General features: G+C 40.7%; 1 protein-coding gene across 13 annotated transcripts in view; it reads right to left on the bottom strand.

Moving 5' to 3' along the window:
- The window catches only part of HERC2 (HECT and RLD domain containing E3 ubiquitin protein ligase 2), a 209,997-nt gene that overhangs the window by 60,272 nt on the left and 126,003 nt on the right, over positions 1-23,722 (bottom strand). For all 13 annotated transcript variants that reach the window (XR_010151567.1, XM_054667265.2, XM_063794445.1 and 10 more), the window contains 13 exons: positions 19,690-19,880; positions 18,868-18,973; positions 18,694-18,785; positions 14,288-14,463; positions 10,145-10,256; positions 6,881-6,962; positions 6,626-6,769; positions 5,158-5,248; positions 4,689-4,866; positions 4,426-4,507; positions 4,167-4,338; positions 3,251-3,395; positions 2,134-2,359 (listed from right to left, as the gene is read on the bottom strand). Coding sequence is in view for 12 of the 13 variants with exons in the window: in XM_054667265.2 (XP_054523240.1) it covers positions 2,134-2,359; positions 3,251-3,395; positions 4,167-4,338; positions 4,426-4,507; positions 4,689-4,866; positions 5,158-5,248; positions 6,626-6,769; positions 6,881-6,962; positions 10,145-10,256; positions 14,288-14,463; positions 18,694-18,785; positions 18,868-18,973; positions 19,690-19,880 (1,797 nt within the window). In the remaining variant the exon portion in view is untranslated. The remainder of the gene's footprint in view (positions 1-2,133; positions 2,360-3,250; positions 3,396-4,166; positions 4,339-4,425; positions 4,508-4,688; positions 4,867-5,157; positions 5,249-6,625; positions 6,770-6,880; positions 6,963-10,144; positions 10,257-14,287; positions 14,464-18,693; positions 18,786-18,867; positions 18,974-19,689; positions 19,881-23,722) is intronic.

Genomic DNA, 23,722 nt, shown 5'->3' with positions numbered 1-23,722 from the left:
AACTGACAAGCTCATTTTAAGTTATATGGAAATGCAAAGGGCCTACAACAGCCAAAATATATTTGAAAAAGAACAAAGCTAAAGAACTCTTGCAACCTGAGTTCAGGTCTTTTATAAAGCTGTGGTAATCAAGACAATATGTCATTGCCACCAAAATCCACAAATAATTCAATGAAACAGTACTGAGAGTCCAGAAATAGATCCATACATCCATAGACAACTGAATTCTGACAAAGGCAAAAGGCAATTCAGTAGGAAAAGCGTAGTTTTTCAACAAATACAACTGAAACAACTGGACAATCATGCCAAAAAAAGCCTTTCAATCTGAACCTCCCACCATATATAAAATTTAATCAACTGGTCATAGATACACATATCTAAAACTACAAAACTTCTATAACAGAACATAGAAGGAGAATCTTTATAATCTTGAGGCAAAGGTTTTGTAGACACAACATCAAAAGTACACTCTACAAAAGAATAAAATGAATAAACTAGGCTTCATCAAAATTAAAAACTTCTAATCTTTAAGATTCACCTGTGAAGAGAATAAAATGACAAGCCACACTGACAGAAAATACTAGCAAATTCTATATTAGGCAAAGGACTTGTAACCCAGAATATATAAGGAATTCTCAAACTCAGTAAGAAAACAATCAACCTATTTAAATATGGGAAAAGACTTGAACAGACATTCACCAAAAAAGGTATCTGATTCGTAAATAAGCAAGATGCTTGAGATCATTAGTTACTAGAGAAATGCAAATTGAAACCACAATGAGATACCACCATACATCTGTCAATATAACTAAAATTAAAGACTGAACGTATCAAGGGTTGACAAAAATGTGGAGGATCTGGACCTCTGGAACATCCACTTTGCAAAACAGTATGTAGCGATCTTAAGAAGCTAGACATACACCTACCATATGATCCACCCACTCCTCTCCTAGGAGTTTACCCAAGAGAATTTCAAGTGGATGTCCATACACAAACTTGTATGGAAATGTCCATTAGCAATTTCACTTGCATAGTCAAAAACTGGAAACAGCCCAAACATTCATCAACAGATAAATGGATAAACAAATTGCATTTGTTTATCTTAAGATACTATTCAACAATTTAAAAAGAATAAACTATCGATACATGCAACATAAGTGAATCTCAAAATTATTATGCTGAGCGGAAAAAGATTTTTAAAAAGAGTATATGCTGTATGATTCTATTTATAGTAAGCTGTAAAACATGCAAACTGGTCTGCCACGGTGGCTCCTGCCCATAATCCCAGCACTTTGGGAGGCCAAGATGGGAGGATCACTTGAGCTCAGGAGTTCAAGACCAACCTGAGCAACATGGCAAAACCCTCTCTCCACCAAACAAACAAACAAAAATTAGCCAGGCATGGTGACATGTGCCTGTAGTCCCAGCTATTCGGGAGGCTGAGGTGGAAGGATCACTTGAGCCCAGGAGGTGGAAGCTGCAGTGAGCCAAAATCGTGCCACTGCACTCCAGAGTGAGACCCTGTCTACAAAAAAAAAAAAAAAAAAACCCAACCAAACAACAACAATAACAAAAAGAAAACATGCAAACTGATCTATAGTGACAGAAATTAAGTTGGTGCATATGGCAGGAAGGATGAGGGGAGTTAAAAGCAAAAGGGAGGGGTACAAAGGGCCAGAGAGAAACGCTGGAGTAGTGTATGAGTTCATTATCTTTGATTGTGGTGATGCTTTCATGGATCATACATATTCCAAAGTCAATCAAAATGCATACTTTAAATAGGTGCAGTTTATTATATGTCAATTATAACTGAATAAAGCTGTTAAAAATACAAAAGAGCCCAGTACAGTGCCTGTATCTCTCAGGCAGTTATTAGGAGTCCTGTTTACACAGAAGGGCAGCGCTGTGAGTTTACCTGATCATAAATACAAGAATCAGCAACATACTTTCTTCTAAAATTTTCATTCCAGCATGTATAAATCGCATGAGAGCACACCATAATTCTTCTGTGTCTTTAGAGTCATAATGCAGTTAACACGGCACTACAACCTCTAATGTGTTGGCACAATTAAATAAATATAAGGTTGCTGTAACCTACAGAAAAATCTCAGAGAAGATACAAATCGGTGTTACCTAAATAGGAAGCACCTAAAGGGTCTCTTGCAGTCTGAAAGAGGACGGGCTCGTGGACAGAGGGCGTGGCCACATCCACGGTTGTCCACGCCACACTGTGGGACGACCCGCAAGCCACGCGTGTGATCTTCTGGCCTTCTAAGCCTTGCACGAGCGTGGGCTTCCTGTTAACCGTGGTCGTGCCATTGCCCTGCTGGCCGTGGTCATTGTCACCCCAAGCATACACCTGTTTACGAGGAGAAAAAAGCTTATAATTTTTCAACATTTCAGGACATTTTCTTTAATGTAATTTTTACTTCAAAATGCTTAACGTGTATGCCACGGTAGTTGAAAGAATTGAGTTCTTAAAAGTAAAAGCAAACCATTTCACAATCTTTCAAAACGGCATCAGCGTACTACAATTCTGAAGAAAATCTAACCATGAAAATGCTTGCTAATACCTACAAAAGGAGTATTTTCTTAATATTAATCCAATTCTGCTTTGTTGCAAGACACACAGAAGGTCCTCTCTCTAACTAAGTGTAATAATTTTTTCCCTTTTATTTTGCAAAGAAAAATGACCAAAAACAGTATGCTCATTTTTCAAGTAAGTTGCTTCTTGGCCTTATAGAATTATAAAGTAAAATTCATTTTGACTAAAACACAGTAATGGTAATTTTGTTTCCATAAATAAAATTTAAAATTGAATATCCACAAGCCAGTCATAGCGTATGCTTCTCCAAGCAGAAGAGAGTGTAACACTTGTCAGGCACTAGCTCTGTCTCTAAAATGAGGCATGGGTCCCTCCTCGCCAGTTACCAATTCTCTAAAGGAAAGTCTTGCTAATATCTTGCACTAGGAGCATCTTCAAGAATAACAATCTTTCCTCACACTTTTCACGTGGACTTCAGAGTGGGAACGCCTCTTTTCTGAGGACCCCGCCCCCAACCCCTGCTGCAAAGCAGGCAGATACACCAGCGGGCAAAAGGGACAGGACCTGCCCTCATGGTTCTCCAAGCAGTAAGACTCAGCTGATTTCGTCAACAGCTGTGATTTCAACAGGACGAAGGCTGTGTCGTGACCCCCACGTCCCCCAAGTCAGGATGGCACGCCACCCCCAGGCCACCTGCAGCCTTACCTGCCCCGAGTCCGTGACCGCCAGGCAGTGCAGGGCCCCGACAGCCACATGCACGATCTTCTTCCCTCTCAGCCCTTCCACCACCTGTGGTTTCCGCACATGCACGTCAGAGCCGTGGCCCAACCTGAAGTAATCCCCCTTTCCCCTGAGAGAAGGCCCATGGTGGAGAGTTACAATATGGTTATGGTCTGACAATGCTATACAAGAAGACACTCATTGTCTCACATCTTTCACAGCCAGCTCAATGACATCACACACAGCATCCAAGGTCTTCAAACTTGTATTCAAAATCATACACCATTAATTCAAATTAACTTATTAAGCCAGCTGGGAAAAACCTTAATACCTTAATACATATTTTACGATATTTAAGTTACTGTTGTAGGTTTTCATATAAAGAGACTGAAAATAAGACACACTACTGCAAACACCTATCCAAAGTCCTATCTGGTATACATCTTTCTCAAGCTGCCTCGGGTCATGACATTGGCACTAAGGCCTGACACACCATCCACAGCCAGTCCAGGCACCTGCTCTTTTGCATATTAATAAAATAAGCTTTTACAAGAAACACATGTTAACTTTTTCAGGATCAAAGGATTCAGAAGGCTATTTTGCTCCATTTTATCCTTAGGCTTCAGCAGAAGAAACCCTTCCTATAAATCTCACCCAAACAGGAAAGGTAAGTGGCCTAAAATTTTTCTAGTATTTTCAAAATGACCCAGTTACAATGGGAAATTTCTTCTTGTACTATTGTCACTAATCCCAACTCAATATCCTTTAAAGGACAAAGATGCATGCATAAGTAAAAAGAGGACACGTCACAATCACGCCGGGTGAGCCTGGGGCAAGGCCCAGGTTCCCTGCACGCACCTGCACAAGCACACACAGTGTGACAGGGAGGACGTTTACGTACCATGTCCACACCACTCCAGACTTGGTGAGCGCCAGGGAGAACTGAGCTCCACACTCAATCTGGCACACCCCCTGTCCATTTAGTCTCTCAATGTTCTGGGGAATGTTACAGCCTTCACTTCCGCCCCGGCCCAGTTTTCCAAAGTCACCATCACCCCAGGAAAATACCAAACCTAGGTTTAAGAAACACATATACTTCAGGCCAGCGTTTCGTATCATTCCTACCCACCCAGAAGCACAGAATCCTGCCAGCCACTCACCTTCATCGGTCAGAGCCAGGGTCTGCGCGTCTCTACTCCCACATGCAACCTGGATTACTCTGTGACCGAGAAGGACTTTCACCTACTCAATTACAAATTTAAAAACAGAATCACGCACAGGCACGGAGAAAGCAATGGATTTTCCCACAGATAAAGCCAACCATGCACACATCTTTATGAACTTTCCTAGACTCGAAGCTTATTTTCTCTTGACATCTTCAGATGGTAAGCTTTCTGCAAGCAACAAAAATGCGTATAATCACCATTTTGGGCTTTAGCTGTGTCGTATTATCCCCATGTCCCAGCCGGCCATACTCGCCGAGGCCCCAGGTGTACAGTTCTCCGCTGGATGTGAGGGCTGCGCTGTGCGAGCTCCCACAGGCAATATCCCGGATACGCTTGGTTTTCAGGGCCTCGATCAGCCTTGGTTTGTCACAGTTCCTACAACAAGATGAAATCAGCTCGCTACAGTCAATCTGTCCCTTCTTAGAGATGAAGGAAAAAAGACATCTATACTGATCCACATGTAGTTAACACAGGATCCACAGATCGACTATCAAAACTTAAAGCAGAACCGGTGAGACCAAAACACAAACAACCGTGTTAAAGAAATTTTGTTTAAGAACCATTTCTATAATCTATTCTATTCTAATTTTCTGCAAAATAATTCTCAAGAGTATCAGTCAGAAACAGTTTCTTATTAGCAAATGAGACTAAAGAAAGTACCCTTACATTCTGCTGAAGTGTCCAAGTTTTCCATCGTCACCTTCGCCCCACGAAAACACTTTTCCATCGACAGTTAAAGCCGTCGCGTGCCGGCCACCTGCAACATTCACAGACACACGGATTGCCAAAGGGCAGGGAACAGAAAGCCCACAGCATAGCTAGCTCCCTATTTTGCCTGGCATATAGCACACACTCAATGAGCGTGAGCTGAATAAATGAGTAACTCAACAGGATCAACAGCGGAGTTAGCAGGAAAGCTTTCTGGGACATATGTGCCAAATAGGTGAATTTTCACTAAACTACAAATTTTAACTCTAGAAAGAATTTGCAAAGAGGCAAAATAATACTGATTATTAATGGGGTTCCTATTATGTTAAATACACGAAAAATCAAAATTTAGATGAAAAAAGTAAGAATAATTTCTGATTAGACAAAATGTAAAAATAGTGTCAATTTAAGTTTTTGAGAACTGTACCTCAACAGTGAAATTATTCAATCATTTGCGATTAATGCAATATATTCACTCTTCCCAAAACACGTCAGCTTATGCTCTTTCCCCAGCATGGAATATTCTCAAAGTCCATACAACCTGCCTCAGGATTAAAGGCATGACCGCTCCTATACAGTGAGTTCCTGCCAACTCCTGGGCTTTGAGAACATCACAGCAGACCCCGCTTCTTCCCCCAACCCTCATTCTCCCCCTTCCTTACCAACAGAACCCCCATGTTAAAGTGCTCAGCTAATTCCCAGCCTCCTCTGCCCCCAGGAGATGGTGACTGAAATGAGTGGGGCTTCCGAGGGGCTCTGGAGAGGGGGCTGCGTGGGCAGGAGGGCACACTGTGTGGTGCTTGCCTCTTCTGCCAGGCCTGGCCCTGGACTCTGGGGGCGAGAGCTAGTCTAAGACCATCTTCCCACAAAGGTGGACACAAAGGACCAGCACTCCTCATAGACACAGCCCTGCTGGACAGACTCTGACACCACCTCTGGACTTTTACAAAGGAGAAAAGTAAAACTCTATATTGCTTAAGCCACCATCATTTGGATTTCCTGTTATGCAAGTTACACTGAGCCCCGTTCAGCATAGGCATGAACTGAATTAGAACTTTGTGTCTAATTCAGTTCCATTCCTCAGAGGCCTAGCACGGTGCTTCCAAAATAAACACTCCCTACATTGAAAGAGTGGTTTCATTTTCTTTTAAAGGATCTTTCTCATTACTTGGGTTCATAGATGGTTTTGGGAATCTGAAGAAAGTTATAGACTCTTTCTCAGAAAAACAGCCTACTTTTAGGCAAAGAACTTGATTTAGCAGCAATAACTAAATTCTAGACCACCTAGAGATTTACATTATCCAATTTTTATTCCTACTAAGTAAAAACTTAAGAAAGAATGTAAGGACACCAATTAGGGCTTTGGTTAACAACGGAGCAGGAGCAAAGGCCGCCCCGCACAGGCCTCCTGGTGCTTGGCTTGTACCTGAGTGAACAGCCACCTTCTTGACCACGTAGCTGCTGAGAGCTGTGATCTGCCGTGGGATGGGCACCGTCCCGCTGGAAATGCCCAGCCCCAGCCGGCCATTCGTGGCTTCTCCACAGGCGTACACCTTCCCTTCCACAGTCACTGCAAGAAACGACAGCCAGGAGAGGACTCACTTTTCACAACATTAAAAACTTTTTTGTTTTTTGGTGCCAAGCATAATTTAAAAATTTTTTAAGATTAGAATAATCATACCTGCAAACAAACTTTTAGATCCACCAGCCACCTGTACCACATTCAAAGCTGACAGTGTCTCAGAGAATGAAGGAACCTTTATCTACAACAGAATTTTTTTAAGGAAAAAAAAAAGAAAAGAAAATTTTACTTGCATGTTTAAAATTATGTTACCTTATTATATGATACAAGGAATTACAATCATGCACTGTGTAACATTTCACTCAACCACAGGCTACATATACGATGGCAGTCCCAGTAGATTATAATGGAGCTGAAAAATCCTTACTGCCTAGTGGTGTCCTGGCCGTGACAACGTCACAGCACAACCTATTCCTCATGTGTCTGTGGTGATGCTGGTGTCAACAAGCCTCTGTGCTGCCAGCTACATATCAACAATCCCTAATACCTCACCATGATAACAGACTACTGCTACTGGGCTATATATTCACTCTCCTGTACTTTCTATCATTCTTTTAGAGTGTATTCCTTCTACTTTTTTGTTTTTTAAGCTAACTGTAAAAAGCCTGCGGCTGGTGCTTCAGGAGGGATTCCAGAAGGCACTGCTGTCACAGGAAAGGACAGCTAGCTCCTTTGTGGGGGTGAAAGACAGCAACACTATGATCCTAGCTAGGCTAATGTATGTGTTTGGGTCTTAGTTTTTAACAAAAACGTTAAAAAGTAAAAGAATAAATGTTAAAGATAGAAAAAAGCTTACAGCATAAGAATGTAAAGAAAACATTTTGTGCAGAGCTGTATGTGTTTGTGTTTTAAGCTAAGTATTATTACAAGAGTCAAAAAGTTTTTTAAAAAGTGAAAAGTCCATAAAGTTACAAATAATTTATTATTAAAGAAAGAAAAATATTTTGTATAGAGTAGCCTAAGCATATAGTGTTTCTAAAGTCTACAGTAACGTGCAGTGATGTCCTGGCCTTCACGTTCACTCACCACTCTCTCACTGACTCGCCCAGAGCAACTTCCAGTCCTGCAAACTCCATTATTCATGGTAAGTGCCCTATGCAGGTGTTCCATGTTTTATCTTTTACAATGTATTTTTACTGTACCTTTTCGATGTTTAAATACACACATGCCACTGAGTTACAACTGCCTACCATATTCAGTACAGTTCCATGTTGTAGCCTAGAAGCAACAGGCTATGCCATATAGCCTGAGTGTGTAGTAGGCTACACCATGTACCTTTGTGTTAAGTACACTCTATCATTTTCCAACAATGACAAAATCACCCAACCAAAACTTTCTCAGAATATATCCCCATCATTAAGTAATGCATGACTGTACTACTAATATGTATGGTTACATTAACCAAAGGCATTGGTTATCCCTTAGAGATTCACACTGGAGTATTTTAAGAATGAAATGATACCCTGTGATTTACTTTAAACCAGAGTCGGGGGAATGGGAGGATAAAGACAGAAAAACGTAGACAGCTGCTGGTAACTATGGAAGCTGTACCAGGGACATGAGGGTTCATGAAGCTATTCACTCTATTTGGGTACATCTGAACAGTTCCATAGTAGAAAGTGAAAAATAAAATACAGTTGGTCCTCTGTATCCATAGGTTCCACGTCCATGAATTCAACCACCCATGGATTGAAAATATTTTTTATTGCACGTGTACTAAATATGTACAGATATTTTTGTTGCCATTATTCCCTAAACAATGTAATATAACAACTATTGACATACCATTTACATTGTATTAGGTATTCTGAGTAATCTGAAGATGATATACAGTATTTGGGAGGGTGTACATAGGTTATATGCAAACACTACACTGTTTTATATCAGGGACTTGAGCATCCACAGATCTTGGTATCCACAGGAAGTCCTGGAACAAATCCACGGATACTGAGGGATGACTATGCATATAATGTAAAGATAAAAACACACGCCTGTAGACTATGCCTTATTTCAAGTCATGTCCTGCTCACTCTCTGATTCCGACTCTGACATCTCTAAGAAATCATATGCTTAAATTTCCCATTGTAGATGGATGTAATTTAAAATTCCTAGGGCCCTTTGTCTAAAAAACCTTTATGATTCCATGGGTGAAATAGTCACTACTGCAGTGGAAGAAAGGATTTTCATCACAACCGTGGAACACCGACTCTGTCCTTGAAGTGAAAACTCCATGTAAGGCAGTGAGCAAGGTCATAGGCTCCCACCAATGGCCTGCACCTCAGGGACCTCTGGACAGCCCTGCATTCCCGCAGCTGAGACACTCACAGCTCACTGCCCACTGTCCACTTCCCAAACCAAGCTCAGGTACACTGAAACACAAATGCAATTCAAGACTGCTCCAATACAGATAAAAACTAATTGCACCTTGAAAGGAAAGAGTTTAAATGAATGAGTTCTAACTTTATTTCTCAGTTTCTCAATAGGGCAGGCAATAAAGAAAACGTATGATGTGATGTCTCACAGAATACTAACAGGAAGCATAAGCTCACGTGAACACAGAGTGCGCCTCTGGGCAATAAAATTTAGAGGAATTTGCTTTGTGGCTCCTCAGCCAGGAGACACTAAGTAATACAAGGAATGCTGAATTCAACTCCAATTCAAATGCATCATTTCTTACACCTATTCTTTTCAAAATATGGTCTTTTTCTCCTAAGCAACTCAAAATACAAATTAACCTCTCATCCAAGTACCTAGGGGATGAAGGACGTTGTGAACACAGAGGCTATGGCACGGCTTCCCGTGCAAGCTTCATGGTTTACTGACAAGGTGAATGAGATCATGGCGCTCTCCACCCACAACAAGCCCTGCAGAGAATAAGGCAAGTGTGTATGCGCACACATGTGCATTCTGCTTGTTTCTCTGTGCTTGCAAAGCCTTCTCTCTCTGTGCAAGCTACTTCACCCTGAAGAATCTCAGGCGCGAAGCACCTGGAGGACAGAGACAACAATTTGCTCATCTGTGGGCCACTACGGCCTTTTTACACATTATTTTGTTCATGATAGTCTAAAGTGTTTATTGTAGGGAAGGCAAGATACACCTATTGATAGTCTATAATTTTCATCTATGCACTTGTTAAATCTTTTCAAAAGCTTATTTTCTAGTTTACAAGACCGCAATAAGACAATTATACCTAAAGTGAAATTTTTCAAGGAGAGACGCTTCTGAGGGGTAATTTGATAATGTCTTTTAGTTCGTGTAAAGAAACAATACAACATATAGAGAGTAAAGTTATTATAGAAACTTCACGAGGTGTGGCTGCTGCCGAGTGCCCCACCCTGCTGGGTCCCAGGGAGCAGGCCGTACCTTGGAGCCTTTCAGCCCGCCCAGCTGGTCCTTGTCATTCAGGCCCCACACAAACACCTTGGTTCTTATCGTAGCTGCTGATTCCAGCCCAGCAGCCTTCTTTCTAATGAGGCTAACCAAACGGAAAAAAAAAAGAAAAAGAAAAGAGAGGTTATTCAGCATAAAACATTCAAAAAATAAAAAGAAAAGCAACCTCAAGCACTCAAAGTTTTATGGTTACTTTCAGAAACTCTTAAAATTTTGCTTTAATAGAATAAAACCTCAAGCATGTACAGGAGTAAGTCCTCTGGAGGGTCAAATTTTCTAGATACAACCATGCCACCTTTTAATACTAGCACTTAATTTCAGCTTTTATTTTTGGTGGAAAACGATGATACACTAGGCCTTCTCTTTCATCTTAAATACCAACGTGAACATGGGTGGGAATCATTCCAAGCCATGGAAACAGACGCACAGCTGCTACAAATGGCACTGTAGAGACACTGAGGAAACCTGCCCAGGAGCCACGCTGGGTCTGGCCTTGCAGCACTGTCCCCAAATCTAGACAGCTGTTTGGCCAATTATTTTCCCACAGAAAGAATAAAACGGATGTGGCCACATGACCATGGAGTTACTTTAATACAGACACATGTCCCAATGTAAAATGCTTCTCTCTTCCTTTATACCCTCTGCCCAGGACACCAGCCAGAGGAACCTGATCATCGGCCAGCTAAGCTGAAAGTCCTCGTCTCCTGTCCTTCCCAGAGGGCTTGCTCCTTCCAGCTTGCTCATCTATCTCCTGACCTGCCCTCGACAGGTTAGGAGTTTATTTTTTGTTTGTTTTGAGACAGGGTCATGCTCTGTCACTCAGGCTGGAATACAGTGGCATAATCCCGGTTCACTGTAGCTTCAACCTCCCAGGCTCAAGCAATCCTTCCACCTCAGCCTCCCAAACAGCTGGCACTATAGGCCTGCACCATCATGCCCAGCTAATTTTTGCATTTTTTTTGTAGAGACGGGGTCTCACTATATCGTCAAGGCTGGTCTTGAACTCCTGGGCTCAAGTGATCCTCCCTGCTCAGCCTCCTAAAGTGCTGGGATTACAGGTGGGAGCCACCACACCCAGCAGGTTAGAAGTTTAATCAACAGCATCCAAAACACTCCAATTCTTGCAACTTGAAAAGAGTACACAGGACAGTGTTAGATTTTCTTGGCTGATGGTCTGATGCCAGGTGCTAAGGAATTGCTTCTTCTGTGTTTGGGGTTTTCACCTTTGTGTTTGCTTTTGCTCTATTTTTATAAGCTAGGATAGATGCCCAAAGGCACCAGACGGCTTCCAGACAGGTATCACTTTTTTCACACGTTATATACTAATAAATATTTACTTTAAGGGTTCAAAATTTCATGTTTTGGAATAAAAGTGGAAAACTCTTTCATCCAATACTAGGCACAGGTGAGCAAGCATAAGCACAAAATATTGAAATACCTTGTGATACATTTTTACTTAAAAATATGTATGGGGACCAGGCACAGTAGCTCACACCTGTAATCCTAGCACTTTGGGAGGCCAAGGTGGGCAGATTCCTTGAGCCCAGGAGTTGGAGACCAGCCTGGGCAACACGGTGAAACCTCATTTCTACAAAAAAAATACAAAAAATTAGCCAGGTGTGGTAGCACACACCTGTAATCCCAGCTACTTGGGAGGCTGAGGTGGGAGAATCACTTGAGCCCGGGAGGCAGAGGTTGCAGTGAGCTGAGATCATACCACTGCGATCCAGCCTGGGCAACAGAGTGAGACCCTATCTCAAAATATATATATATTTTCCATACACACATATATATACACACATATATGTATGCATGTATGTATGGGAAACCAGGACTGATACTCAAGATATTTAATGTCTGGCACCATGTAAGTATCAATCAGCCAGAGTGGAGGCCAGCTGTACGTGGTTAGTGTGGGAACATCCCAGTTGGGTGGCAGCCCTGTAGGAGGAGACTGCCTGGGCCACTGACTCATTCTGAAGTTATTAGCTAATTAATAAGATCTTACCAGAACAAAACCCATTACAATCAAATATCTAGCTTTTCTTTCGACAATATATTCAATTACACAAAAATCTGATCAATGAGTAAAGCTCAAAACATTTTTGGTTATTCCACATATACAATATATGTATTAATAATTTTATGGCCAGGCGCAGTGGCTCACGCCTATAATCCCAGCACTTTGGGAGGCTGAGGCAGGCTGATTACGAGGTCAGGAGATCGAGATCATCCTGGCTAACACAGTGAAAGCCCGTCTCTACTAAAAATACAAAAAAATTAGCCGGGCATGGCGGCGTGCACCTGTAGTCCCAGCTACTCGGGAGGCTGAGGCAGGAGAATGGCGTGAACCCAGGAAGCAGAGCTTGCAGTGAGCCGAGATTGCACCACTGCACTCCAGCCTAGGTGATGGAGCAAGACTCCATCTCAAAAAATAAATAAATAATAATTTTATTTGTCCAATTCATTTTAGTAGCTACTGAGTAACAAAATGCTAATCTATAATCCTTTTATTAAAAATCCCAATGACTTCCTTATTTAAGTGAACTGGTATTGTCCCTATTTAATTAATATCTACAGATGCAATCAGTTTGAACTATAGCATATAGTATAACATATATTCTAGATAAGGTAATGTTATAGATACTATTTTCTTTTCAACTTCTACACAAAGTTTCTGAAATAAAACAGGGACAGAATCCAAAGCCAAGATCACAGAGCCCTAGAATAACCTGATTTATTACCAGAACTGCTACCCCCCACTTCTGTCTATATAACGTGCTCAACAGCGGCACAGGGCAGTGCTCTGTTGTCTCCTCATGTCACACGCTGCAGAGTACTTAGAGCACAGGGTGTCTTGGTCAACAGAGTTCAGCCAGCACTGGCGGCTTGCCTCCTGTGCCTGTCTGGAGGGCCCCGGTCACACTAGCAATCCAAAGCGCCTTGTGAATGTTAACAACATATCCATTTATTTTGCATACCCTTTGACTTAGCAATTTCACTTTCAGCAATTTATCTAGGAAAATACAACTTCTATGAGGACACTGATTATCCTCCATTGTTATTATCCACTATTATCCGCTGTTTGCTGCTGGGATGGTAAACAAGGCTTAGAGCAGCCCCTGCAAATGCAAGTTCTAGATACATGCCCTGGGAAATGCACAAGCATGCAAAAACTTCGCAGATATCATTCTCCTCTGGTATGCTGTCTTCCCTATCAGAAACGCCCTTGCCTGTCCACTTTGTTTCAGTAATTCTGACTTCTGTACGTATGGCCTGGGGGGAAGTTTTCCTTGTCCTGACAGATCAATGCTCCAATGCAGACTCTCAAGGCTGTATGCACTTCTTCCTGCCTCTTACCAAAGCCCTAATAGCACACTGATGCATGTGTTTGTCTTGTTTCATTTTGCATGTTCGTCACAGTGTTCCCAGTACACATAACTGGGAATGGCCCACAGTAGGCATTCAAAAGATGTTGAATGAATAAATACAACAACAGTCATCATCACAGTGCTCAGATAAAATAAGGAATTGAGTGAGTAAATGAGAACAGTCATAAGATGAAATACTGCACTCAAAAATTACAGGACTGAAGACTAATCATATGGAAATTCTAGCGATGGACAATAGTGATGGTTGCACAAAAATATGAATGTACTTAATGCCACTGAACTGTACACTTAAAATGGTAAACAATATATATATTTCACCATAATAAAAAATAAATATATTTTTTAAAGTTAATGATAAAATACTTAGCAAAAAGAGCTTTAAAATATACCATACAACTTCAATAGGACAATACATTTAGTAACAGAAAAAAAGGAAAACTACAAAGATATACACCAAAATAGTAACAGTGATATTTTAGGTAGAGATATTAAACATTTTCATTTCCCTCTTTTAATGGTATTTTTCTAAATATAATGTGTTTCTACATTAAACACTTTATTTTTTAAAAAATACAATTTTTGGAAACAACTGTAATTTACCATTCGTGTGGACATAAAATGACTCTCAGTATGAGACACATTCTAATTAAATGTTTCCTTTCGAAAGTGAGGATCCAGGAATGTAGCGGGAGGTAAGTGAGCACCTGTAACAAATGGTTCTCACCTTCCGCTGTTGCCTTTCTCATCCTCCTCCTCTTCATTATCCGAAGCTAAGAAAGGAACTGCAGCCAAATCTTCCTCTTCTGCACGGATCCGTCCCAGCAGGATGAGACCATGGATTTTACAATCGATTCCTGAGCTCCTGCACTGCTTTATAGCAATTTCAATATACCTGTGATACTAGACACAAAAACCATGATCTATAGACTCTGTAGAATCAAGCATATTAGATCCTCTAACTGGAGAATGGGATGTGTGAGACACGAACATGTACACACGGTTAGAGCTCCTTTACTTCAGTTCTGGAAATACCAACTGAGTTACTCAAAGTTAATGCAGCCACATCTGAGTAACGTTTACTTCAAAAGAAGTGGTCAACTCATCAAGATGTCTACCTGAGGCATGAGACACTCACTGATTTTCTTCCTAAAATTTTTAAATAGGATAACAGCCTTACTGAATGACTGCAAACTCTTCTGTCTTAGAGCTTTCTTGAACCAAGATGCTTTAACTAAGGAAGATGTTAAATGTCAGGTAGTAAGAGACCTTTCATCGTTTTTAAAACATAAAACATATTTGAATATACACAAATCAGAACAAATAGTACAAAGAACTCCATGACTCCATGACCCAGCTCAACAGTTACCAACATGTGACCAATCTTGTTCAGATACGGATTATCATTAAAAAATTCTAGGCATTATGCTGTTTCAAAACTTCAGTATATATCACTGAATTAAGGAGGTCTGGTTTTTTTTTTGTTGTTTTTTTTTGTTTTTTTTTTTTTTTTTGAGATGGAATCTTGCTTGTTGCCCAGGCTGGAGTGCAGTGGTGCAATCTTGGTTCATTGCAACCTCTGCCTCCCGGGTTCAAGTGATTCTCCAACCTCAGCCTCCTGAGTACCTGGGACCACAGGCACTTGCCACCACACCCAGCTAATTTTTTGTATTTTTAGTAGAGACAAGGTTTCACCATGTTGGCTAGGCTGGTCTTGAACTTCTGACCTCAGGTGATCCACCTGCCTCAGCTTCCCAAAGTGCTGGGATTACAGGAGTGAGCCACCGCGCCTGGCCAGAATTATGGAGTTTTTTGAAAAACATATCTGCATTGCTATTATCATAGCACAAACAATAACTCCCATATCACCCAATATGCTACAGTGATCAAACTTTTCTGATTATGTCATGTCATTTTATTGTTGCCTCATTCAAATCAGAACACAAGCAAGACCCAACCTTCCTCTGTTCTGCCTTTGCCATGCATTTAGTGGAGTTGGTCTACTTGTCCTGCAAATGTCCCACACCCCATGTGGCCGACTGCATGCCTGCTGTGGTACTGACAACATTCCTCCATCACTGTATTTCATGTGAACGAAGAGAGATGCGTCTGGAAGCACACACTAACAATTACTTTTTATTGCCTAAACGACCTGCTCAAACCTCAAGATCTACCATTTCAGAGGAAATACAGCTTGACCACCACCATAGGGATGCAAAAGCCAAGTTGAGAATATGAAGAATGCTACAGGAAACAATTACTCAGTTTTTTTTTTCTTTAGCAAGAAAAAAAACCAAGAGTGACTTAAGTGTAGTGTAGAATGCAAACATCATCTGAATCAGAAACTGCAAAAGGACATTTACAAGATAATTAGGAAAATCTGGACACTGACTGAATATTATATGACATTAAAGAGTAATTGTTGGCTGGGCACGGTGGCTCACGCCTGTAATCCCAGCACTTTGGGAGGCCGAGGCAGGTGGATCACGAAGTCAGGAGATCGAGACCATCCTCGCTAACGGTGAAACCCCGTCTCTACTAAAAATACAAAAACAAAATTAGCCAGGCATGGTGGCAGGCGCCTATAGTCCCAGCTACTCGGGAGGCTGAGGCAGGAGAATGGAGTGAACCCGGGAGATAGAGCTTGCAGTGAGCCAGGATCACACCACTGCACTCCAGCCTGGGTGACAGAGTGAGACTCTGTCTTAAAAAAAAAAAAAAGAGTACTTGTTAGAGGTGTGATAATGGTACCAAGGTTATATTTTGTTAAGCCCTGTCAGAGATGAATATTGAAGCAAGTGCTCCTGAAACAAGATCATGACTAGGACTTGCTGAGGCAGGGAAGTAAGGTGGGAGGGAGAAAGTGAAACATGACTGGCAAAATGTTGATAAATGTTGAAGCTGGGTGACAGGTTTGTGAGGGTTCCAGCATACTTTCTATTTTTGTTTACATGTTAGAAAAAACCCGGCTGGGTGCGGTGCCTCATGCCTGTAAATGCCAGCACTTTGGGAGGCCAAGGTGGGCAGATCACCTGAGGTCAGGAGTTCGAGACCAGCCTGACCAACATGACAAAACCCCGTCTCTATTAAAAATACAAAAATTAGCTGGGTGAGGTGGTGGGCACCTGTAATCCCAGCTACTCAGAAGGCTGCGGCAGGAGAATCACTTGAACCCAGGATGTGGTGGTTGCGGTAAGCTGAGATCTGCCACTGCACTCCAGCCTGGGCGACAGAGTGAGACTCAGTCTCAAAAAAAAGAAAAGAAAATTCCCATAACAAACTATTTGTACAGCAAAGGCCATGCTTAAGATGCAGTGGCTCCACAGGAATGGTACAGTCTAGTTCTTTGGTCAGCTGGGGGCATGCAGGTTAGGTCAGGAGTTTTCCATTTACCTGCAATGCTTCTCATGTACATGACATATACTAAGCATCACAGGATGAATGGTTTTGAATTGAAAATTTCTTGGATTAAAGATATCTTTTACGAATGATAATCTCCGTTGTTGATTTAATTACTTAGTTTCTGGTTTGGCTAAAGTAAAAACATCCTCTGAACTATATAACTAAGGCACTCTACAGGCTGTATTCAGTTACATTGCAATAAGTTACCAGTAAAATGCATTAAAACTCAAGATTAATTTTTTCAGATAAATTCAATATTATCTTTCATTTTTATAGTTTGCCAATTTCTTCACTTATTAGCACCACTGGTATTGGCTATAATGAATCAGTGTATTATGAAATAGTTCCATGACATTCCAGAATAAATGGTAACTACTGTGAATGTACTACGTATTTCAAAATAGCTAAAAGAGAGGATTTTAAATGTTCTCACCACAAAAAAGTGATAAATATTTGAGGTGATGGATACATTATTTAGCATGATTTGATCATTCCACAAAGTATACACGTAACAAAACATCACAGTGTTCTCCAAAAATAAATGCAAATTATTACAAATTACTATTTGGTTAAAACTAAAATTAAACTTTTTAAAAAAAATGAATGGTTAACTACATTTAATAATTAAAAAATAAACTCATCAGTTATAAACTTTAAATGAATACAAAAATCAACTATTTGATATTTTTATCTGCTATCATTATAATTAGTCTACACCAGACAACAGTATAGGTAGTACAAAAATATCTTTTTTTTTCTTTCTTTTTTTTTTTTTTTTTTTTTTTTGAGACAAGAGTCTGGCTCTGTCACCCAGGCTGGAGTGCTGGAGTGCAGTGGCACAATCTCGGCTCACTGCAAGCTCCGCCTCCCGGGTTCATGCCATTCTCCTGCCTCAGCCTCCCAAGTAGCTGGGACTACAGGTGCCTGCCACTATGCCCGGCTAATTTTTTTTTTTTTTTTTTTTTTTAGTAGAGACGGGGTTTAACTGTGTTAGCCAGGATGGTCTTGATCTCCTGAGCTCGTGATCTGCCCGCCTCAGCCTCCCAGAGTGCTGGGATTACAGGCGTGAGCCACCGCGCCCGGCCAACAAAAGTATCTTAATTTGTCTTATTTTACATATATTTAATGTATTAAAAATCATGCTGACATCCTATGTGGAAAGGTTTACTGAAAATTTGAGAGAGAGAGAGAATTGCTGATCTGTAGTATGTGGGTACTGTTTAAAAGAACCTTCACTGATTCTTTCAAACTTTTCCAGAGATAAACTTAGACTCATTTTGAAAGCCGCCTTATTAACCAAAAAATTGCCACTCTGTGACAAGTTCAGCACTTGATGCCAACAGGTGTGATGACAAAAAAGCAACTTCAGCGTCACATATATGGTCAGGAAAACCACCAGAAACTGAGATATTTAATGAAAACCGAAGTGTTCAGATGCAATCAGCAACCTAAAATGCCTGATGACAACTTTTGCTAGGAGCAGTTACCAAGTATACCTCTGCTACCAAAGAGAGTGAGAATGAAATTTGTTTCTTTTTCAAGCTGAACTGATAAGCAGCAAATTCAGTTGTACAAAATAAGTTGTATCTTTTAAAGTGTCAAAATTTAAAACAGATAGAACCAATTATTTAAACGGGGAAAAACTGGGCTCAATGCTAGTATAGAAATGGCCAAGTCACCTACCTTGTCATCTGTAAATCATCCAAATGGAACACTAGCATAGCTACTTACCTCTGTGCAGTCATTCAGAAGGGGCACTGTGGTGTCAGAAGGGTTAATATTGATTGTCCTTAGTTCAATAAGGTTATTCAGGGAATTTCCACCTAGGAAAAAATGGGTAAAGAATCAAACAAAGGCGTCTTTATTATAGAAGGTACTTCTTTTTAGGTAAACTAACTGAATTACCTGACACTACAACCAGGGACGGCATGTAGCTACTGTCAGCAGGATCTACGATCATTTTTAATCTATGAACAAGAACATCTGGGAAAATCTCCAAACGAATCCAGTGCTTTAGAAAAACAAAAAAACCACATTCTCAGTTAGCAAAATTCAGCTATATTTTAGCTACTACAATAGTATCGTTGAAGCTTGAATCTACATGAGATTTTTTCAATATAAAATGCAGCATGAGAGAGAATTTTCCCTCACCCTGGCAGCAACAAGAATATTCTACGCCATTCTTTGATTGTTAGAGAAAAGTCTCACTCTAAGACCCAGAAACCATGTATCTATATACTCCTGGCCTAGGGTGGTCCTTTTACCCACCAAGTGAGTGACAGAAAACACTACAGTCGAGATGGAGAAAGGCCCTGTCCTAAAGTCTGACCTGTGTGCCCACGAGGTGCCTCCACGCGTTGGTATAATCACAACAGCACTCCAATGTGCAACACAAATTTGCTAGACTATACTAGAAAAACTTCTAACCAGAAGCAAATCTGAATTCATACATTCTATGCAGGAGAGGAGGAAAAAAAGCCTGACCACATCCTCTATCAAGTGGTCAGTTAGATAAAATCTATTACTCGTATTGTTTAAAATCTCTGACAATAAAATTGGATGGTATATAACTCTAACTTTGAAATAACTTATAAATTAAAACATAATGTGAGTACTGACAGGTGCTATCAGCAAAACTTTGCAGGCTGCTCAAAGTTCATTTTGAAAATGTACAAGGCAAAACCATCTGTGTGAAAGTGCCCGCTGCTGTGCCCTATTAGATGCTACCTTTCCTTGCGACCCCGATGACTGCCAGCAGGGCTCGCTGCCGTCAATGAGACGGGATGCCTGGTTCACGGAGGACGACACATTCAGGCTCTTCACCATGCGGGACCAGCTGTCCAGCAGCATGCCTGGCTGGCTGCTGTGGCAACGCTTCAGCTGTTTTCCAGAACGGCCACAAAATACCGCAGACTGACCTATTTCATGATAGTCAAAAAGAGAATTAACCCTTGCTGAACTGGGGAGAAACATCATGGTCAAGAATATTACATAGTAAGGAGCTTCTTAAAGAAAAATAGAAAGTTTCAAACTGAAAGGAGTTAATAAATGCCACAAATGGCTTCCCTAGTCAAGATATAGTTACACCAATTTATGAGATGAAGTCCACATAATGCTATGATTTATTCTACTAAAACCTCCCAGGGAACAACAGCAGATTAATATATTTCCAAAGAAAACAAAATAAGCTGTGGGAAAAGTTCAATAACAGCACTCACAAAAACCATTCTTATTAAAAATGCTTTTATAAATACAAGGCAAAAAGTAAATTGTAAAGTGCTTCCACTTCCATTAATGGCAAATCTGGAATTCAACTGGCATTCCCCATCAAAGACAACTAGTAAAGCCAGACAAAACACTCAAAAATAAATAAATTCTCTTCGAACTATCAGAATTCAGGAGAAAATAAAGAATTACAAGGTCAGAACCGCAGGAAGACCCGAGGCAAATGGAGGTGTCAAGATGACGCACACCACGGATCAGAGGCTGCTGTTCCCTGATGGCATCACCAGGTTCCAAGCAAAGTCCCTGAGACGACACATAGCATTTTGACAGCCTCGTAAAGGGAAGGGAAAGGAATGGGGTCCAGAAAGACCAGGAAGGCTGAGGATGCTACAGAAATACAACCCACACTTGGAACCCCAACAGGAAATACGCCAAAAGTCACAGTGAACTATGAAGGGTTTTTGGGTTTCCCCTTTTTTTTTTTTCCAACAGATTGCAACTCAGCATAAAATCATCTCAATCAATGAATGCTGATTAAGGTAAGCCCAGATAGTCACTAACCTTTACCAAGTAGCTCGCAGAACAACAACCTTCTCTCCTCCATTCCTTGGAGAACAATAACATCTTAGCCTCAAAATGAGTCAAGAAATAACTTTTTAAATACAATGTCCAGTACATAATGACACATGAAGAGGCAAGAAAATATGACTAAAAATTACCAGAAATGATAGGACAGAAACAGACCCACAAGGGCTCCATATATTGGAGTTAGAAGACACAGACTTTAATATAATAACTATGCTTACTGTGTTCAAAAAGATAATATTTCAGCAGAGAACCAAAAACTACTGAAAATAAAATAGAAAGACTAGAACTGATAAATTGAATAATTAAAATTAAGAACTTAATGAGTAAGTTTAGAACACACTGAACTCAGCTGAAGAGAAAGTAAAAATATCTGGAATGAAGAACTGAGGAGCACAAGTTTAGAAAACGTAACAAGAAGGTAAAAGATCTGCAGGACAGAGGTTAAGCCTAACACAAGTGAAAGAAGAGTCCCCCCAAAAAGATAGAAAAGAGAATAGAGCAGAGGCAACATGTGAAGAAATACTGAAAGACAGAATTTTCCAAAACAGGCAACAGATATCAAGCCCCAGAAGCCCTACCAACCCCAAGAAAGATAAACATCTCCATGCACATGTAAAACCTGTGCAAGATGAAAACAAAAAGACTCTCTGAAAAGCAGACGAAGGAAAAATAAAATGAACCACAATTAGACTTCCATCCAACTTCAGGAGAAATAATATAAACCAAAATTGCAATGGAATACTATTTTTAAAGTGGTGAAAGAAAACACCTAGCAAAAAGACTTTTCAAAAATAAAGGAGAAATAAAGACATTTTCAGACATACAAAAATAGATAATTTGTAACCCACAAAGACACATTTTTAAAAATATTAAGGGGTATCTTCAGGCAGGAGAAAAACAGTATAGATGGAAAATTAAAGAGGAAGAAAAAAGTGGAGAGAAATTACAAAGTATGCAGAAAAATCAAAATGAATATTGACTACATAAAATCATCACATGCCCCACATGTATTGTTTGATCCTTTGACCTTTTTTTTTTTTTTTTGAGACAGAATCTCCCTCTGCCACCTAGGCTGGAGTGCAGTGGCACGATCTCGGCTCACTGCAAGCTCCACATCCTGGGTTCACGCCATTCTCCCGCTTCAGCCTCCCGAGTAGCTGGGACTACAGGCACCCGCCACCACGCCCGGCTAATTTTTTGTACTTTTAGTACAGACGGGGTTTCACCGTGTTAGCCAGGATGGTCTCAATCTCCTGACCTCGTGATCCACCCGCCTCGGCCTCCCAAAGTGCTGGGATTACAGGTGTGGATCACAAGGTCAGGAGATCGAGACCATCCTGGCTAACACGGTGAAACCCCATCTCTACTAAAAATACAAAAAATTAGCCGGGCGTGGTGGCAGGCGCCTGTAGTCGCAGCTACTCGGGAGGCTGAAGCGGGAGAATGGCATGAACCCGGGAAGCGGAGCTTGCAGTGAGCCAAGATCACGCGCCACTGCACTCCAGCCTGGGCGACAGAGCGAGACTCCGTCTCAAAAAAACAAAACAAAACAAAACAAAAAAACAGGCATGAGTCACTGCGCCTGGCCGATCCTTTGACATTTTTTGGAACTTTTGTTTGAGCATATGACCCACTTAGCATATGACTGGATTTTATGAACATTTTCTGTGTGCATAAAAGAATGTCTTCTATAGTTCTGTTAGATATGTATTTATATAAAATGTATAAAATTTTGGCTGGATGCAGTGGCTCATGCATGTAACCCCAGCACTTTGGGAGACTGAGGTGGGTGGATCACCTGAGGTCAGGAGTTCAAGAGCAGCCTGGCCAACATGGTGAAATCTCACCTCTACTAAAAATACAAAAATTAGCCAGGCATGGTGGTGGGAGCCTGTAATCCCAGCTACTCGGGAGGCTGATGCAGGAGAATTGCTTGAGCCCGGGAGGTGTCAGTTACAGTGAGCCAGGATCGCGCCATTGCACTCCAGCCTGGGCAACAGAGTGAGACTCCGTCTCAAAAAAAAAAAAAATTAAAATATGTTAAGAACATATAAATCAGAATGAAGATAAATGATCTTAAAGAGAACTAAGGTTTTTGCATTGTTTAGGTGGAGAATATACTAATAACAGATTTAAATGAGTCAAAAATAGATGTTATAATTAATATCTTCAGTAACTACTAAAACTAAAAATGTATATAACATATGCACTCCTTATAGACAGAGTGAGACTCTGTCTCAAAAAAATAATAATTAAAAAACAAATAGAAAAGTTAGCTGAGCGTGGTGGCTCAGGCCTGTAATCCCAGCTACTCAGGAGGCTGAGACAGGAGAATTGCTTGAACCTAGGAGGCGGAGGTTGCACTGAGCCAAGATCGTGCCACTGCAGTCCAGCCTGGGCGACAGACTGAGACTCTGTCTCACAAAGAAAAAAAGTGATATATGCATACAGTGGGATATTATTCAGCCATTAAAAAGGATGACGTTCTGACACATGCTACAATACGGATGAAGCTTAAAGACATTACGCTAAACACAAAAGGATAAATCTTACATGGTTCCACCTAGATGAGGTATCTGGAGTGGTCATATTCATAGAGACCAAAGTTAGATTCAAGGTTACCAGGGTTGGGGTAGGGAGAAGTAGGGCAGTTAAATTGCTTAATGGGTACAGAGTTTCTGATCGGAGTGGTGAAAAGTTTTGGTAAGAGACAGTTGTGATGGTTGTGCAACACTGTACTTAAGGTACTTAATACCCTGAATTATAAACTTAGAAAATGACTAAGTGGCCAATTTTAAGTTATATATATTTTGCCACAATGAAAAATACAATAAAAGGTATATAAATTAAAAAACTCACTCTCCATCTAACCAATTCCACATGCCATGCAACTAAACACTTACTAGTTTCTTGAGATTCTTTTAATGTTTCTTTATGGAAAAACAAG

The sequence above is a fragment of the Pan troglodytes genome, chromosome 16 (genome assembly GCF_028858775.2).
Source record: "Pan troglodytes isolate AG18354 chromosome 16, NHGRI_mPanTro3-v2.0_pri, whole genome shotgun sequence".
Taxonomy (NCBI): Eukaryota; Metazoa; Chordata; class Mammalia; order Primates; family Hominidae; genus Pan; species Pan troglodytes.
This window is presented reverse-complemented; position numbering and strand designations above follow the sequence as displayed.